The sequence below is a fragment of the Phyllostomus discolor genome, chromosome 3 (genome assembly GCF_004126475.2).
Source record: "Phyllostomus discolor isolate MPI-MPIP mPhyDis1 chromosome 3, mPhyDis1.pri.v3, whole genome shotgun sequence".
Taxonomy (NCBI): domain Eukaryota; kingdom Metazoa; phylum Chordata; class Mammalia; order Chiroptera; family Phyllostomidae; genus Phyllostomus; species Phyllostomus discolor.
Genome location: NC_040905.2, coordinates 167,654,219 through 167,667,913, shown reverse-complemented (window position 1 = coordinate 167,667,913; position 13,695 = coordinate 167,654,219). Strand labels below are relative to the sequence as shown.

At 33.0% G+C, this 13,695-nt stretch overlaps 1 protein-coding gene across 1 annotated transcript in view; it reads right to left on the bottom strand.

Moving 5' to 3' along the window:
- The window catches only part of SMC5 (structural maintenance of chromosomes 5), a 91,131-nt gene that overhangs the window by 18,899 nt on the left and 58,537 nt on the right, over positions 1 to 13,695 (bottom strand). Inside the window, 7 exon segments of the mRNA XM_028509163.2 lie at positions 1,658 to 1,737; positions 1,740 to 1,779; positions 2,113 to 2,236; positions 4,161 to 4,330; positions 4,446 to 4,619; positions 7,193 to 7,325; positions 7,981 to 8,075. Coding sequence (XP_028364964.1) covers positions 1,658 to 1,737; positions 1,740 to 1,779; positions 2,113 to 2,236; positions 4,161 to 4,330; positions 4,446 to 4,619; positions 7,193 to 7,325; positions 7,981 to 8,075 — 816 coding nt within the window.

The following is a 13,695-nucleotide window of genomic DNA, read 5'->3' as shown; positions in this document are numbered from 1 at the left end:
CAGTTCACACAGAAAGGAAGAATAAATGCAAAATTGTTTGCCATTTTTTCAAAATGAGCTGGCTCCCTAATATCCTCCAAAGGTGGCCAATATTATTTTTAAAAGTATCATTATGAATCCATACATTAAGATATTTTAATGTGTTTTCAATCTATTATCACTTCATCTATGGTCAATGGGAGTGTCTTCCTGTTAGCTCCTGAGTGAAGTTGTCTGTAACAACTTCTTTGCTTTCTGGTGTAACAATACAATGGAAGTTACCTCATACATGTCTTTCCCTGCTTGGGAGTTAGCCATTTCTCCAATGGTCAATTTTAGTGTCAAATAGCATATAAAGGCTAAAATCTGGGTCTTTTCAATAGACAAATCTAATATTCTTTTTTCTTTTGGAGAAAATACAATGAGTTCATTAACTCAAATATTTCAAGGTTTTTAGTACTCATTTGTTTTATAGCTAAGTCTCTTCTCTTATGCTGGAAATCCTAATGACATTTAACATAATCCCTTATTTGCTTTATCGTATAATGTTATGTTTTCAGAATAACATTACAAGTATGATTAACAATGTAACTGAAAATAGTACAATTTTTTTTTGCAGTTCTTTTTGTCCTTAATACCAAATGTCTCTGTTTTAAAGTCAATAGAAATACTTTTTCTCTGTGAGGTTATATTGCTGAAGTCAAAACAAAGTGAGATTCATTAGTTTCATTTAGCTTCTGCTGTTTGTCTTACCCTATATGTCTCTTCATTTGACTAGTAGTGATTGGTATCCTTCATAATAAAATTGTAATAGAAAGTATGGGATTTTCTTGAATTGTGAGCCATTCTAATGAACTCTATTGAGCCTGAGGTCATGGGAATGCTTCAATAGGTAGCTAATTGGTCAGGTGTGCATGTGGCCTCAGAACCCCTGACATTGCAGCTGGTGTCTAAAATAAGGACAGACTTGTTGGGGACTGTGCCTTTAACTTAACAGTCTGATGCCAACTTTGGGTGGCTAAGTGTGAGAATATATTGCAGTACACCAATAGGGGTACCTTGACTTAGCTTTGTTGTATGTATTTGCCCATGGGTTTGTTGTTGCTCTGTTATGCTAGTTATTCTTCTATTTTGGGAATGGATTTGAGACTCAAAAACTGCCAGGCCACTACTATTTTTGTCACCAGCCTTTCTTTGTGTTTTAAGTTAACTTGGTATATCACATTTCCTGCCCTGCACACTATTTCAATATTTATCATCTTTTTACGGATAGATAGTTACAGAAGATTAAATTGCCAAGATTACCAGTATACACCAACACTCCTGGTGCTGGTTAGCACTCATCTGCAGTGTACTCCATGAAATGGCACAAATTGCATTACAGCTGCTTGGTAATAGTAATGACTATGATTTGAGATAATACAAAAGCAGACAGGAGGCTTTAGTTTTCAAGTGACTAAATCAGATATTCTGATTTCTCTTTTGGATTACTACCCTCATCTCCTAATCAAATAACAAAATGTACAGTGTAAAATATTTGCTTTCTTATCCAACAGAATTGCATAAATTTATAAATTAAACAGCACACAAACTACATACTGCAAATAATAATAATATATATTATTTCAAACAGGTCTGAGGACTAGAGTCCCAAAATAAAAAACAAGCAAAATGTTACCTCTTTGAGACGTAGTTGTGATGATGCAGCCATATAATCTGATTCTAATTTGTTCTTCTCAGAGATCACTGTAGTATTTGAAGAATTAAATCTACTTTTTGTATATGCAAAGAAGTGCAAATCTAGGAGCAAAAACCCGTAAGAGTTTAATTTATATTACATTTAAGGAAAATAATATATTAAAAAATTATAACCATAAAACTACTTTCCTCCATTAGACTAGGTAACTTTCTCATTATTTTTATAACTATTTCTTACAAGAGAATTTAAAAAAGTTTTCCTATGACTTTGTGAGTCACCTGGAATAAAATTATTTAACCTGATGACTGCTTTTAATCAACTTGACCTATAATAAAAAAAATGTCAAATAGTACAAGTTAAAATTATTCATAAAAATCTCAAGATTCTACCACATCTCAGCTACCTGTATAACTAAAATTAAGAAGATGCCTCACCTTTATTAGGTTTGTTAATTCAGTAACAAGCTTTGCTTTTTGAACATTTATTTCTTTAATTTTGGTACTTGCTTTTCGCTCTTCTTCTTCAAGGTTGCAAGTATCCTGTTCCATCATCTTTAAACTGTATGAAACATATAATGATGTAGAAATCAAAGTTATACACAAGGATTGAGCCCAAATCCTAGGTCCTTCATTGTTTTATGGGCTATTGAAGATGTATAAACAGCTACCTTCTAGATTAGATAATCATCTTATACAACTATTCAGGATCAAAAAGTATTCGTTGAGATGTATTATGTGCCCAGTATAATCTAGGTAATGCTAGTACTACTGGTATCTAAAATCACAAAGATGGGTCTGAATTTGCTCCTCACCACTGATGAACTGTGCAACTGAACGTTACTTGTCTGGCTTTCGTTTCCTAGAGTTGTGGTGAAGATGTAAACTCCATAACATACTTAGTACAGTGTCTGGCCTGTAACTGATTGATACATATAAGTTGTTACTTTTGTTATTAATACTGTTTATGAACATAGTCTTTTGCCTTAAGGAGCTTAACTAGGGGAATTTAATTAATAAGCTAAAAACAAACATAATGAAGACATAATACAACAATGCTAAAAGTTAATACTTTGCTCTTTAAGATGAAGAAACCAAGGCCCTGAAGTTAAATAAGTTACCTAAGATCATGGATACTAAATGGTATGCTGTATTTGGCACCAAAGTTCTTTCCACTACACTATGTTGCCACTAGGGAATAAAACAAGAACAAAGGATGGAAGCAATAATCAACAAAAATGAACTAGTTCAATGGAGTTATAGAGTGGACTGAATGATACATGGAAGACAGTGTTGGGGCACCTAGGGAGATGAGTTGGAATGGGTTGAGTGAAATAAGATTTTGAAAAACTTGAAAGCCAGTCTAAGGGAAAGTAGTATTTAGTCAATTTTATGTAGTAATGGCAGGAAACCACAACAGATTATCTTGAAGGGGAGTAGGAACATGAAAAGAGGATAAATTTAACAACAATAATCTGGAGGCACTGAATAGAGAGGGGACAAGTCAGAGAGACCACTACCCAGGTCACCACTGTAGTATTCCGAAGTGCAGGACTGTACATAGGAGACAGACAGCTGGTAATGGGTATGAATGTCATTTCATTATAAAATAAACATTACTTAAGGAAGAGAAAGTTTCATTTTTAGTTAATTAATTTTTAGAGAGAGGGCAAGGGAGAGAGAAAGAAAGGGAAAGAAACATTGATATGCAAGAAATTTTATCAATCAGTTGGTTGCCTCCTGCATGCCCCTAAATGGGGACCTGGCCCATAACCAGGCATGTGCCATGACTGGGAATGAAAAGGCAACCTTTTAGTTCGCAGGCTGGCACTCATGCATTGATCCAGAGAAGCCAGGGTGAGGGAGAGAGTTTAGTTTTAAACAACATAGTAGTCCCAATATGGGCAGCCTCAGAATAGAGTTTAAGTATTTGCAGATGATTAAAGACAGGAATGAAGTGAAGGGCGAAAGTTGGAAAAGGCTCAAAGTAAAAAAATTCTAGGCAGTTAGACTAAATACAGACACCTTGCCTTAAGCAACCATGGTACATTATTAACTTTTAAAATAAAAGTGAATGACAATTTATTTGCTTAAAAAATAAATTTTCTTAATGCATCTCAAATATTACTCAATATATGATTGTGTTTAGAAACACAAACTACATTAGGCATGGCAAACTTATACCTTATTCAAGGCAATGAGCTGTCACTGATTATTAAAAGCTGATTATGTCATTAAAATCTACATCTTTATTCTATTGGCAAGAAGCACAAATGAACAAAAGAAGAGCTTAGCTATGACATGGTAGGATATGGGAAAAACCTTGAAACTAGGAGCCAATGTTCATTCCCCTTGGAGTAAAATTAAAGTTTGAGAGAGAAATTATGAAATGTGCTTTGGGATTTTGATATCAAGGGTAAACTACTAATATCCCCATACTGCTTTGTGCCCCTAACACACACCCCACAAAAGTGGATGCAACATACCTTCCTAGTTTGGAACTAATTTTTTGTTCCAATTGTCTTTTCTTGGTTTTCCTTTCAAGAAGTTCCTTCTTCTTTTGTCTAAGTTCATTATCTCTGTGTTCTAGATGTTTGTTTGTTTCACGCAAGGCAATCAACCCTGATTCCACTGCTTGCAATTTTCTATTAATTTCCTATGGGATATTCAAAATTGTTAATATATATTTTAAAGATTTCTAGTTAAAGTATTATAAGTCCAGTTAATATTTTTTCTAATATTAAATTTAAAAAACAAAACAAAACACCAACCCTTAGATGTTCTTCTAGGTGTCTTCTTTGCTCTAGATCCACGGTGACTGTGAGAAATTGGGCTACTTTTAGGGATGTGTTACTAGAAATAACTTTATTTGAATAAAAGGAAGTTTTCACCACATACTTTTCTTCTGCTGTGTACATTTGTCTTAATCGGGTTTCTTGTATTACCTACAGCATAAAAGAAATATCAGAGCACATCTAATAATTATGATATAATTAAAAGGACTAAAGAATTAAAAATACAGATTAAGTGAATTTTAGAAGATCAAAATATAGTAGATACACATTCATTACCCAACAACATCACTGATATATTTCAGGTTATTATTTTAGATAACAACAAGGAAATTAGGAGAAAACCAAAATCACTAGCAAACTTAGCTATATTATGCTTTGCTATAATCTCTCCCAACTCAGCATACTTTTGAAGCTTTGTTGTATCTACAGAAAAATATACCAGGACCCATGTATCCATTACATTGAACTGTGTTATTTCAGGTAAGTCATTTACTCTGCCTTCCCCTCAATTACACAGTTGAAAGACACAGTCTTATATTCAATTCCTGTATATATTTGAGACAATACTTAATGAAAATACCTTTCAAGGAGTTCAGAGACTTTTTTGCATTTTAGAGGGATTCTTTTCTCTCAAGAACTGATACAAGGAGGTTCATAAAGTACATTCTAAATGCCATAACATTATAAATATACAAACACAGAGCTAATAAAGATTAAGCTGCTGTAATGCAGTTTTTCCTAATCTTTACAAAGGTTTATTACCAATACTCTTATGGTTTGTTTTCCTCCATAAATTCATGGTCTAAGTGAAGAGAGAACACACAGGTTTTATAAACTGGCATCACTATTGCTGAATAAATTAGAATGGAAGGAAAGCCTAGAAGAGGTTACCTAAATTTCATGAAAATAAATTTCAAATGGGATTTGAACCAACAGAGATGGTGAGGGACGGGCACTCCCACCAAAACCGATGTCAAGAGTGTCAGCAGACAATTTAACCAAAAGGGGGACTTAGAAATTAGTGAGAGAACAATTCCATAAATAAGTTATAATCATTGTTAAAGAATCTAAAATGTTAGTATTCAATAATAAAGCAAAACTTACACTAAAAAATGTGTCTTGAGTCTAATGAAGAAATATAGCTGTTATTGTCATTATCTAGACATGAAACAGAACCACAGACACAAAGACAAAGTTTCTTCAACAAAGGTTTAGATCTTCTGAAAGATAGCGAAGACAATGCCAGGGGCTTTACCAAGTGTTTGAAATACTTCCTGACTTGGCTTTATTGTTTACTCACATGTCTGAGAAGCATCTCATCATAATTTACAGATATTTGTATACAATATAGCATTCAGTTGGACGATGAAACAATAAAGCATAGAAAACATCAATGTGTTCAAGGATTTTAAAAATATCATCACTTATACAAAGCCAGAGATTAAGGTTAATGAACAACACTTGAGATAAAGTAGAACATAAACATTAATTTTACTTTTAATGTAAATTATTTGAATTCCAATGCTTTCTCTCTACTACAAACTGTAGGGTTAAAGCTCTCTAAATGACTTAAACAAAATGTTAAAAAATAAAAGTACATAAAACTACTTCAACTTGAAGCACTCTTCAAAAGGTAAAAGAATTTCCCAACTGCAGTAATTGTTCTTTTCTGCTCCAAAGTAAAATTATAAAAGCCCTTACCAAATTATCTATAGTCTTTTTGTAATAGTAAAGAATTCGTACTACCCCTACCTTCAGATAGCCCTACCTATCCCTAAAGTTATGACAAACGCTGGTTGGTCTATGCAGATGGTCTTGTCCTTTTTTCTAAACACGTGGAATTAGACCAAAGAGGTACAATGAGATAACTGTAAATTGGTTAAAACATTTGAACACATATTCTAACAAATTCAGTATTATGAATAGTGGTTAAGTCTGTAATTGAGTCCTAGATGCTCAGAAGTAGTATAACAGGGTAACTTGGTGTTATAGAAAAACCTATTTTAGAAGGGATTTCTTCCCTGTTTCTGCCTGTGATAATAAAAAAAATGCGGTTTGTAGTACTGGAGAGTACTTCTAAGAAAACAATCCTGAGGCGTACTAACAGAATATATGAACTAAGAGTTCCTTAAAACCTATATGATCTTACTAGCCAATGTCACCCCAATAAATTTAGTAAGTAAATATATAAATTACAGTTAGTTTTTAAAAAAGTTTAAGTAGCTATACTAAGCGAGGAAAATAAGATCCCATTAAGGGTGGTCATTCATATATGAGGTAATCTTAAGTGGAAGCTTTAAGAAGGGAAGGGTTTACTAAAACATTTCTGTATCACAGCCTATCATCCTGAAGTATAATTTGTCTGAAACATAATCTAGAATACAAGCATTTAAATAATTAAACATTAATATAAAATTTAAAAATAGGTTTATCCAGCAAGCCAGAATCAGGTAAGAGTGCCAGGTATTTCTTTTCAGGTTTTAATTTATTAAATTACCCTATAAGTATTAAGTATTTATTTACTCTAGGTAACTCCCCATCACTCCTGTCACATAGGATTGGTCAATAGTTATTGTTTTATGGCATATTAAAAATACAAAATACAAAGATACTTTGTGTGGTTCAAAACAACAGAATGATACACTTCTTTAAATTTCTTATAATTTTTCCTTGACTTGAAGCTAAGAAATGTTAACAAAACTACCAATTAAGCACTTCCTTACCCGTTCAATTCTCTCTCTGGTCCTTTCGGTCCCTACAGGAACTTCATGGATATGATACTGGCTGCACAGGTAGCTCATGACAGGAGCAGGCGCATCAAACAGCTCCCGCAGGTAAGAGAAGAATCCATATTGTCTGAAAGGAGTAGCGGCTATTAGGTTTTTCTTCTTAAAATACCATTAAAAATTTTGATAGCTGACAGGTAGCCAATAAACAACAAATAAAATAAGAGCCATTTTGCTTTGTATATTTTAAAATTACTTAAGATTAAGTGATTAATATTGAGATTTATTTCCTTGTCAAGGTTTAATCATTATATATTTACAATTACAAACTATTAATCTGTTCTTTTGTTGTTTCTTCCATTTCTTTCATACTTAAAATGTCTACTTACATCTAGAGTTAAACTGCTATATTTACTTATAGCTGTTTTATAATTGCAATTTTTCCATTTACTCCTTCTGGAAATTATTTTTGCATTATTAAGTGATAATCTATCATTTTATTTTCTCAATAGCCAACTATTTTGGTATTTTTTTATTAAATAGTCCAGTACTGGTTTGATGATTTAAAACATCACCATCATGTACTAGCTATATACCATGGTCTGTTCCTGGGCCTTGATTTTTCCTTATTTTAGACTTAAGTAGAGATCCTAAAAGGAAATAATATAGCTGATAACAAACCTATTTATGTGACAAAAAGATAATTAAAATATAGCAGAGATATAAAAAATTACCCAATATGTGAAAGGTAACAAGTTAGTTCTACTAATATTTTTAAGACTTACTTTAGTTCATTTAAAGGCCTTGAAGGTGCTCTGTCTGCATATGAACTCTTAGGAGCAATAACAGCATTTACTCTTAACTTTTTATTATCACGAACCTGAATATAAGGAAAAAAATATTATTTTAATTACCATCTGCTCTCATTCAAAATGATTCTTAAAGCTACCATATTGCTACTGGCATTCATGGGATGATCAGAAATTCAAACACTGATAGGATATTTAATGATTCCTATCAGGGAAATTTTTAGTGTGATACTGATATTATGTGTTTTTATATTGTAGTTATGTGTTTTTACGAGTCAATTTCTTTGATCATTTTCACTGATAAATTCTATGAAACAGTTAAGGAAGCAATACCAGAACTCTTTCAGAAAAACAGAAGGGACATTCCCCAAGTCATTTTATGTTATCAGCATAATGTTGTAGCAAAACCTGATAAAAACTTACAATATCCCTCATGACATACATGCAAAATTCCTTAACAAAATATTAGTAAATAGAATCCAGCAGTACATGAACAGTATACACAACCAAGCAGTTTATCCCAAGAACATGAGGTTGATGTAGCATTCAAAAAGTCAACCAATCTAATTTACTATATTAACAGAATAAAGTATAAAAGCCATATGATCATCTCAGTAGATGCAGAACACTTGCCAAAATTCAACAGCCATTCGTGATAAAAATTCTTAACAAAACAGACATAAAAAGAAACTTCTCTACTTGATAAAGGGCATCTATGATGAATGTTCAGCAGACATAGTACTTAACAGAGAAATACTGAGTGTTTTCCCTCTAAGTCTGGGAACAAGCAAGGATGTCTAATCTACCTCAGGACAATTTAAAAGAGAAATGGTACTAGAAAATGTAGTGAAGCACAATAAAGAAGTAAAAGAATTCCAGGACCAGGTGGCTTCACTGGTGAATTCTACCGAACATTTGAAGAAGAGGGAATACTCTAACTCATTTTATGAGGTCGATATTACCCTGACAGCCAAACCAGGCAAGAAAAATATAGAAGAAAATTACAGGCTAATATCTTTGATGAACATAAAAGCAAAAAGTATCAACAGAATACCAGCAAATCAAATACAAGAATACATTAAAAGGAAAACACATCACAATCAAGTGGGGTTCATTTCAGAAATGAAAGGATGGTTTAAGATATCCACATCAATGATACAACCTCATTAACAAAATAAAAGATAAAAATCATATGATTGTATCAACGGATGCAGAAAAAACTGACAAGATACAGCATCCATTTACAAGATACAGCATCCATTTATTATGAAAGCACTCAATAAAATGTGTATATAAGGAAAGTATCTCAACATAATAAAGGCCACATGTGACAAAATTTCAGCTAATGTCATTCTCCAAGGTGAAATACTGAAAGCTTTTCCTTTAAGATCAGTAACAAAGACAAGGACGCTCACTCTCACCAGATACTCAACACAGTACTAGAAGTTCCAGCCAGAGCAATGAGATAAAAGCAATCCAAATTGGGAATGAAGAACACTGTCACTATTTGAAGATGACATGATTCTACACAAAGAAAACCCTAAAGAGCCCACCAAGAGACTAACAGAAACAATGAACAAATGCAGCAAAGTTGCAGAATACAAAATCAGTGTACAAAAATCTGTTCAGTTCTTATCTACTAACAATGAAATATCAGGAAAAGAGCTAAGAAAACAATCCCATTTGCAATGGCAACAAAAACGATAAAATACTTAGGAATAAATTTAACAAAGGCAGTGAAGAACCTATACACAGAAAACTACATGACACTGTTGACAAAAATTAAAGAGGACACAAAGAAATGGAAGGATATTCTGTGTTCATGGATTGGAAGAATATAGCTGAATGACCATATTACCTAAAGGAATAAACAAATTTATGCAAGCCCCATAAAATCTCAATGGCATTTTTCAAAGAAATAAAACAAAAAATCCTCAAAGTTGGAACCATAGAAGACCTTAAAGAGCCAAAGCAATCCTGAGAAAAAACAACACAGCCAGAGGTATCACACTCCCTGACTTCAAATTCATACAACAATCAAAATAGTATGGTATTAGCAGGAAAACAGACACAGGCCAACAGAAGAGAACCTGGAGCCCAGAAATAAATCCACATATGCATGGGTAAATAATTTTGACAAATGAGCCAAAAACATAAAATGGAGAAAGTACAGCCTCTTCAATAAATGGTGTTGGGAAAAAGGGAACGCTACATTCAAAAGAATGAAATCAGACTTCTCACCATACACAAAAATTAACTCAAAATGGATTAGAGACTTGAACATAAGACCTAAAAAGATAAAATATATAGAAGAAAATATGGGCACTAAACTTAGGAACTTTGGTCTCAGAGGGGTTTTTGTGAACTTAATACCAAAGGCAAGGAAAAGAAAAGCCAAAATAAATAAATGGGACACAGCAAAAGCCACCAACAAAACAAAAAGGTAGTTAACCAACTGAATGAGAAGTTATTTTCAAGCAATACCTCCGATAAGAGGCTAATATCTGAACTATATAAAGAACTCATACAACTCAACAAAAAAAAACAAACAATCTAATTAAAAATGGGCAGAGGACCTGAACAGACACTATTCCCAAGAATACATGCAAATGGACAAGAGATGCATGAAAAGATGTTCAACCTTACTAGCTGTAAGAGGTACCTGTCAGAAGGACTACTTATTAGTATGATAAGAAATAAAAAGTTTTGGAGAGGATGTGGAGAAAAGAGAACTACATTCCTGGTGGGAATGTAAACTGGTGCAGCCTCTCTGGAAAACAGTACAGAGATTCCACAAAAAATTAAGAATACAGCTACCATATCACCCAGTAATCCTCTTCTGGGTATCTAATTTGAAAACACTTATTCAAAAAGATGTATGTGTCCAATGTTCACTGCAGCATTATTCACAAATAGTAAATGATTTTACATAGCATAGTGACTTTTAGGAACATATATGCTGGGTTATAGCAAAACTGACTGTAATTTGCAATGGACAAATAATAAAGCAAATAGGACAAAATGTAAATAGTTAGTGAATCTGGGTAAAAGGTATACAGAATTTCCATGTATACTCTTGCAACTTTAAGTTTAAAGTTTCAAAATAAAATTATTAAAAAGACAGTGAAGGTATAGATTAAACAATACTGATGAAAAAATACCATGAATCAATCTATCAATGACACAAGCATATAGGTCTCATTTCAGTTCATAAAATGTATTGTTTTAGTGGGTACCCTAAATAAAACTGAATCACACAATAAAAAATAATTTCAATATTTCAAATCGCAAGGAGAAAGTCGTTGTATGTTGTCAGCATGTCCTTAACTCTTTATTATCTCCTTAAAAAAACCCATGTTCTCTGCTTTCAGTAAGCAACAGTACGGATCTAGAATTCACTAACACTGTTTGTATCATCTTTATTGCTATTCAAATTATGTTTCCTAATTTTGTGGTGATATTATACTCAGAATGTTTTAAGTAGTAAAAAGTGATTTAAAGAAAAATATGAAATAATCATATAGTTAGTACTAGTACTATATAAATTGTGATGATAGTGCGCACCAGTATATGAAATGGTGAAAACTGTGAAGATGGTTTGTAAGTTACTAAAAGGATGAGAGATATACTCAAGTACATACAACTACAGACGGTTACATGCAATACATTTCACAATTCAAAATACATAAAAAATCATACATGTAAAAGGAAGTTCTGGTCCTACTGATGAGATCTTTTGGAAATTGTCACAGCACAGGAAAATAAAAAGTCAAATTTTCAGAAACGTATGTCATATTATCAGTATATGGTTCAAATCCTCGGCACAGAGGAAGAAAGATGATGCTCTAGGGCAAAGCAAGGTACTCAGTGTAGGCTAAACTGGGGGTCTGCAAAATAAGATGTCATCTAGTAACACCTGACTGAACACCCTTCATAATGTGCCACTTCTCACAGACCTGTAACCCAAGTAACCAACTTCTTCAATGACCTCGGATACCACCTCACTGATTATACTTCAACAGTCCTAAAATACACAAATTATAAAATGTCCATTTTATAATTTTATACATTCAACCTTTCTATAAAGTCTGTATTCACATTCCCTGTCAATCTGTAAACCAGATGGAAAACAATTATATGGTAAAAGAAAATAAATAAATAAATAAGTTAAGGATTCTTCCCAGTCACTGTGTACCAGAGAAACTGAGGTCCACTTGAGCCAATTTTGAGTCCTATTCTCACTTAGACTCACTAACAAAGGTTTAAACAAAACAAAGTCTAAGCCTAATCTTTCTGGAGCTTTTAAAGAAGTAGAAGGCATATGAAAAAGGAAAAAGAAATTTTACTGACAATATATACTAGCATACATAGCTAACAACATATACTACATATTGGGTTGGCCAAAAAGTCCATTTAGTTTTTTCTGTCAAGTAAGAGACACATTTCTTTCTCATTTTCACCAATAACTTTATTGATTTGGATATTTTCAGTATGTTGGCCATCTCCTGCATGGTATAATGTTGATTATTTTCAATGTCTCAATTTGATTGCCATCAACTTCAACTGTCCACCTGACTATTGAGCATCATCCAGTGAGAAATATCCAGCAGGAAACTTCGCAAATCACTTTTGACATATTCGATCAGTCACAGCACCCTCTCCATACACTGCACAAATCTTTTGTTTCAGTTGTGTTTTTACCTTTCTTGAAATAATAAAGTATAATATACTGAAAATGTGTAGTTTCTTCTATCTTCAGTATTAAAATGGCTACACAAAAACTAATTTTCTTAAGTTTTTTTTAAATGCCTGCTGATATGACAATTGTCACATACAATCTAACAGAATTCTTCCCAATGAAGTTAAAGACAACTAAGCACTATAGCCATCTTATGGAAAAAAACACATAAAATTTTTGTCCAACCCAATAGATATATAAAAATATACACATAATATACGAAATAGCTAACAAGCACTACCTAAATACTTTTTCATTTATTAACTGATTTAATCCTCCCCAAAATCTTTTGAAGTAGGCAGTATTACCTCCATTTTAGGGATAAGGAAACTGAGGCACAAAACGTTTAGGAAACTTGCCCAAGTGAGTAGCAAAGCCAGAATTCAAATCCTGGCAGTCTAATTGTAGAGCCTATGCTCTTAACTCCTAAGCCATGCTGCCTTTCATTGACTTAGATTCTTGGTCAGTGGTGTTTTCTAGCCAAATACAGTATTATAATTTTTAAGCAATATTTTATTTTTTAAAAGTGAGGGGAAGGGAGGGAGAAAAAGAGGGAGAGCAACATCAATGTGAGAGAGAAACATCAATTGGTTGCCTCTTGTATGCCCCCACCTGGGGACCAAATCTACAACCTAAGCATGTGCCCTGACCGGGAATCGAACTGCCAACCTTTCATTTTGCAGTATTGACGCCCAACCAACCAAGCCACATGGGTCAGGGCTCAATTTTTTTTTAAGTGATTTTATATATGTCATAAACAACATCATATTTATTTCCCATCAAAAGAAAAACAGTTCATCCCAATATAGTTCCCAAAAGGATGTTCAAAACCCAAGACCCATCATTCTGATGTTTCTCTTTAAACAATATCACAGAAATGTCAGAGGGAATTAGGCTGTTTTTCCTCTTATAAAATAAATTCATTCCCCAATAATATTACAGATAGGACAGAA